Source organism: Magnolia sinica, chromosome 10, assembly GCF_029962835.1.
Source record: "Magnolia sinica isolate HGM2019 chromosome 10, MsV1, whole genome shotgun sequence".
NCBI lineage: Eukaryota > Viridiplantae > Streptophyta > Magnoliopsida > Magnoliales > Magnoliaceae > Magnolia > Magnolia sinica.
Genome location: NC_080582.1, coordinates 3838912 through 3844537, shown reverse-complemented (window position 1 = coordinate 3844537; position 5626 = coordinate 3838912). Strand labels below are relative to the sequence as shown.

The window sequence follows — 5626 nt, the reverse complement described above, 5'->3', positions numbered from 1 at the left end:
AATTGAAGAAACAACCGTTGAAACTTTCCTAGGGTCAACCATGAGGCTTATTTTTTTATCTTGACTACTTGGATGAAGTTAAAGTACAAATATCAGCTTGATCAGGGGCTTTACTGTTTTCCATTATGCGGTCCACTTTAGCTTTGGATCTATAATTTTTCTTGGGCTTATTTCTTGGAATGATCAGAAAAAATGAATGAGCAGTGTGGATCTAAGAAATACGTCCTCGTGGGGCCAACATAAATTTCACACGTCAAGAAATTTCATTGCTCACTGTGTGGTGCAAGGCGGCGGATTAAATGCGACCCGGCTTGACCTAAGACGTGGAGCCCTCTGATGTGTGTTTTGTATCTACTCTATCCATATCTTATTATGTTATTTCATATTATTTTAGACCTTCGTCCCAAAAATTAAGAAGATCCAATTATCAAGTTGACCATACTCCACGAAACAATGGAGATTTAACACCCAGCCATTTTTTAATTATTATTATTATTTTTTATTTTTGGTATTAGCTTGATGGTACACACCCCCTGTCAGTACACACTCCACTGTTAGCCACCCCCAACAGGGAATCCATCCATACCATGACCTCAGTGTTGAAATGAGGTATCTTATCTCAGTCTACTACTTGAGATATGGATAAGGGTGTAACACCCTGCCATTTAAAGCTTCATAGGACGCACCTTAATACGTCCGTAGTTTTTATTTTCTATCCAATCGGTTGATAAGTTCGCATGAGCCTGGATGAAGGGAGGAAACAAACGTCAGTTTGGTCTAAACTTTTGCGGCTCTTTAATGGTCAATCAACATTATTTATGAATATTCACCTGATAATTAGATGTGCTTCATTTTTTGGATAATGCCCTAAAATAATCTGAAAAATAGATGAACATGATGGGTACAAAATACACACATCAAGGTGGGTTTGGTGAGGTTGGCATCTCATCTAATCCACTCGCTTGTGCAACACATTCCTGGTGGAGAGAAAAAACTAGGAGTGTTGACACGTGGAACTTTCATGGCCACATCATGGCGTATGTATCGGATTCACACTGTCCATCCATTTTTTAAATGCCATTTTAGGAAATATGACAAAAAAATGATGTAGATATAAGGCTCACGTGTGCCACACTAGCGAAGCAGTGAGAATTGGATATCTACTGTTGAAAACTTTTTGCAGCCATAGAAGGCTACGATGAAGCTGATATTTGTGTTTTCCCTTCATCCAGTATATGTGACCTTAGGAACAGGTTAGATGGCAAATAAATCTCACGGTGGACGCTAGAGAGGTTTCAACGGTAGTCAATCAATCCTCACTGATTTATGTGGCGTGGGCCACTTGAACTTTGGATGTCTTATTTTTCAACTTTATGCTCTGGAATGATTTGTAAAAATTGATGGACGCTGTGGATCTAAAACATAAATCATTGTGGTGTCATCCAAACTAAAAAAAAAAAAAAAAAACTGCAGCAATTACAATATAAACTGCTCCAGCACAGAACCAACTACAAGCTCTCATCGGAGAAAGAAGAGAAGGAAAGTGGCAGACCTTCAATGAACCAAACTCCCAAACTACCTCTTGATATCTCCCATTAAACAAATTAGAAATCCCCCAAACATAACAGCAACACAAAGCACCGGATCTTCCATCCACACAGCAATGAAAATAACAATTCCATCAGCCACAAATACAGGCAGGCATAGAAACCAGGAACTCCAAAGGCAAACAAGCCTACAGACAACACTTCCTCCTAGCAATCTCCACACAGCATTTTACTCTGCATCCTGTGATGATGGGCCTGGATCCCGCTGTCGAATGGCTCGCTTTTAAGAGACCCTCCTATCATCAGGATCGAGAACCAGCAGAACATGAGTGGACAGAGCAGGTCTCCCATTAAAAAACAGAGCAGGCTCAATCTATTGATGAAAAGGGCTCCACGCACGCTGGGAGCAGCAAAGACAGGTAGCTGCCGCTGAAGTACACTGATAGGAATGGAAGCTTGGCTGCAATATCAAAACCAGATACTGATTCTGCTGACCCGGACTGAATGAACAGAGGATATGTGCACCAGCTGCCGCGAGAACTGCAATGTGAGGACACAAGCCCGGTTGGTATAGAAAAAATGCGTCTTCTTCAAGCCATTCATTGAATTCTTTGGACATGTACCGCAGCTCCAATTTCTTCAGGAAGCTTCTTCAATTGTTGGCAGTAACTGATCCGTAAATGTAAAAGACATGGCATCGAGCCTTCCTCCACTCTCCACTCCTCTAATTGATATAACCGTTCAAGAAGTAAGTATTCAAGTCGAGGAAACCCTTGTGCAGAACACGCCATTTCCACTCCAACGAACGAATATTCCAGCAATTTGAGAATGCGAAGGTTTTTCAGCTTCTCCAACGTAGCAAGTGGGTCTTGCCTTAAATGGGAGTCTCTCAAGGTGAGCTTGGTGAGGTTTGGTGGGAATTCACAAGACTCGGGATGCTTCTTTAATTCACCATACAAACGCAATTTACATAACTTGAAAAGATGTTTAAAATGGGCAAACGATCGGAATTGGTATCCCGTCACGAATAAGGACTGGAGGCAGTCCAGTTTAACAATGGATTCAAAAAATACATCATCATACTCTCCTTCCATATCTAATTTTATTCCTAATTTTCTGAGATTGGTGAGCTTGCCCAAGCAACTCTGCATCCATTTCCCAGCCTTTACACACATTAGAGTGTGGAGATTGTTAATCCGGTCGAGTCGCGGATAACCTTCTATCACACCCCAACTAACATAAAAAGCCTTGTTGCCTGCACTCTTCACATGAAAATGTCTCAGCTGTTTCATCTTCCCTATTGTGCTTGGTACTTTGATGTTATGAAAAGATGTTACAACTAGTGTTTGTAAATTGTGAAGATTGCCGATCGATGATGGGAGCCTTTTTAACCAAGTGTTCGTACAGCTGAGATATCTCAAGTGGATCAGTGCACCTATCTCACTCGGTAGCTTCTCTATTGCCACATTGTGTATATCTAACACCCTCAGCAATTTAAAGCCTATCCAAAGAAACTTGTCTTGTTTCCTTCTGAGCCTCTGATCAACTTGATTATGGATCAATAAAGATCGAAGGCATGGAGTGGAAGATTTTAAGGAAGTGTATAACTCACTTGAGGCATTATGGTGAATTGCAAGTCGACGGGCTGTTGATGTGGATGGAGCATACACACTCTCATGATGAACTTGAAGAAACTTCTCTTCCTTTGCTTTTGATATGGAAAGATCCCGCAAAAGATCGTGAATATGGCAACTTTTAATACCCTTGCTTGAACTTCTTTCTGCAATTTGGATCATACTTCTTTGAATCAACTCTTTCAGATAATCTTCTCCAACCTCCTCCAGCATTTCGCCCCCTCTCGGTTTCAAAAACCCTTCTGCGGCCCACAATTGAATCAGTTTCTTGGCAGGTAAGGCATAGTCTTCAGGAAAAATGCCCAAGTAGAGAAAACATGGTTTTAAGTAATAGGGCAGATCTTGATAGCTCAAAGATAATATTCTAGAGATTTGGGGTTGTCCTTCGGCAAATTGCCAGCTAATGCTCTTGCATACATTCTCCCACTCCCTTGGTTCTTTTCTGGATAAGAGCCCTCCAATGACTACAATCGCAAGAGGCAGACCATGGCATTTTCCCACAATCTCTCTTCCTAACTCCTCCAAATCCTGAGCGCAACCCCCATCTTGTCCTGCAAATGTTTTCTTACCAAACAATTTCCAGCTATCTTCACTGTTTAGAAATGGCAGTTCATGGGGCTGGCTTCGTGCATCTGCATATAAAGCTACGTCTTTATTTCGTGTGGTGAGCACGACCCTACTGCCATTGCTCACATCTGGAAATGCATCCTTCATAGCATCCCATGCTTCGCTTTTCCACACATCATCCAATACCACCAAGTATCTCTTGTTATTCAGATACTCGGAAATCTTCTCCCTCAACTCCACAACATTCATTTTCTCAATCCCCTCGAGCTCATCTTCAGAGAGCTCCGTACAGCGTTTTGCGACGGCCTGCAAAAGATCTCTCATACCATACTCTTGTGATATAGAAATCCATGCATGTAAATGGAAATGTTTCTTAACATTATCAGTATTATAAAGTTTCTTAGTAAGAGTCGTCTTACCAAGACCACCCATTCCCACTACAGAAACAACACAACGCCGCGGCTCTCCACCAATCAACCGCATGACCAATGCCTCCAATTCCTTCTCAAAACCAACAAAATCAGGCTCTTGAACATTAGGAGAAGTGAGCCTCCATTCTTCTAGGCTTTCACCAGCAAAGCTCCTATCTTCTCCTCCGCCAATGCTTTCAATGCCGTAAGTAGTTCTTCTTTTGGAAATGTCATCAATTTTGAGCTTTATATGTTTGATATTTGAAGCGATCTTATGGCGAGCTATCAACTTGCTGGGGATGAAACAAGAGCTGTTGAGGGAAGACAAGAATCCTCGTGGCCTTAGGGGTTGTACATTCAAGAGAAAGGCATCGATGACATCTTCCATATCATATGCAATGCTGCGGACGTCCTGCACCCAGTTCTTCACTCGTTCATTTCCTTGTTTTTCTGCATCTGCATCTTTTAGGAAGGACTGCATCCACTGTAGTTCTCCTTCAATCCATTGGACTTGATCATGTAATCCAATCAAGGAAATAGCTTCTTGAATGAGATGATTGCCGAATCTTTCGACTAGGAAGGAAACAACAGGCTCAGCAAGCATCTTTCTTGTATCGTTTCTCTCACAAGAAAATTCAGTTGATGGGTGAAGCACGAAGCAGCAAGATTTTATTGAGAACAGAACGGATTGGCTACTCCCCTGCCAGTCGTTGGTGGTCGGTGCTCCTTGGGCCCCACCATGATGTATGTGTTTCATCCATTCCGTTCATCCATTTTTAAAGATAATTTTAGGTTTTGACCCCTTTAATGAGAGGGATATAAATCTCAGGTTGACCACACCACAGAAAAAAATAGTAATTGGATATCCACCATTAAAATCCTCCTAATGCCCACTGTACTGTTTATTTGACATCCAATCTGTTGATTAGGTTATACAGACACAGATGAAGGGAAAAAACAAAGATCGGCTTGATCCAAAACTTTTATGACCCCAAAAAGTTTTTAATGATCTACATTCTTTCAACACTCTTTCCTGTAATGTGGTCCACTTGAGATTTTTATATATCTCATTTTTGGTCCATGCCATAAAATGATCTATAAAAATAGGTGGACGTAATGGATGAAACACATACATCATGGTAGGGCCCAAAGAGCACCGACCACTAGCCATTGGCTGGTGGCAGGGGAGTAGCCAATCCGTTTCCGGAAAATCCTGCAATCTAATCCGACCACATCATCTCAGACTGCATTTATTGCATCTTTGCTTACAAGGTCAGTCATGTAGACCAAGGATGCTGGGTGGGGACATTGCGATGTTTGTGAGAAATCCACGCCGTCCATCCGTTTTGAGAGCTCAGTTTAGAATATTCAACCTAAAGTGAGATGGATCTTAAACTAAGGTGGGGCACACCAGAAGAATAACGGGGGAAATCAATGACCACCGTTGAAACCTTTCTACCCTTCACCT

General features: G+C 41.7%; 1 protein-coding gene across 1 annotated transcript; it reads right to left on the bottom strand.

Annotated features, from left to right (window-relative positions):
- Nucleotides 1–1558: 1558 nt before the first annotated feature.
- On the bottom strand, nt 1559–4812 carry LOC131257798 (putative disease resistance protein At1g50180). Its single transcript, XM_058258700.1, has one exon. The coding sequence runs from the start codon at nt 4760–4762 to the stop codon at nt 2147–2149; it is 2616 nt and encodes an 871-aa protein (XP_058114683.1). The 5' UTR covers nt 4763–4812; the 3' UTR covers nt 1559–2146.
- Between the last annotated feature and the right edge of the window lie 814 nt (nt 4813–5626).

Excerpts from the sequence above, each read along its gene's own strand:
- LOC131257798 (XM_058258700.1), bottom strand. The coding sequence starts at position 4,762 with ATGCTTGCTGAGCCTGTTGTTTCCTTCCTAGTCGAAAGATTCGGCAAT.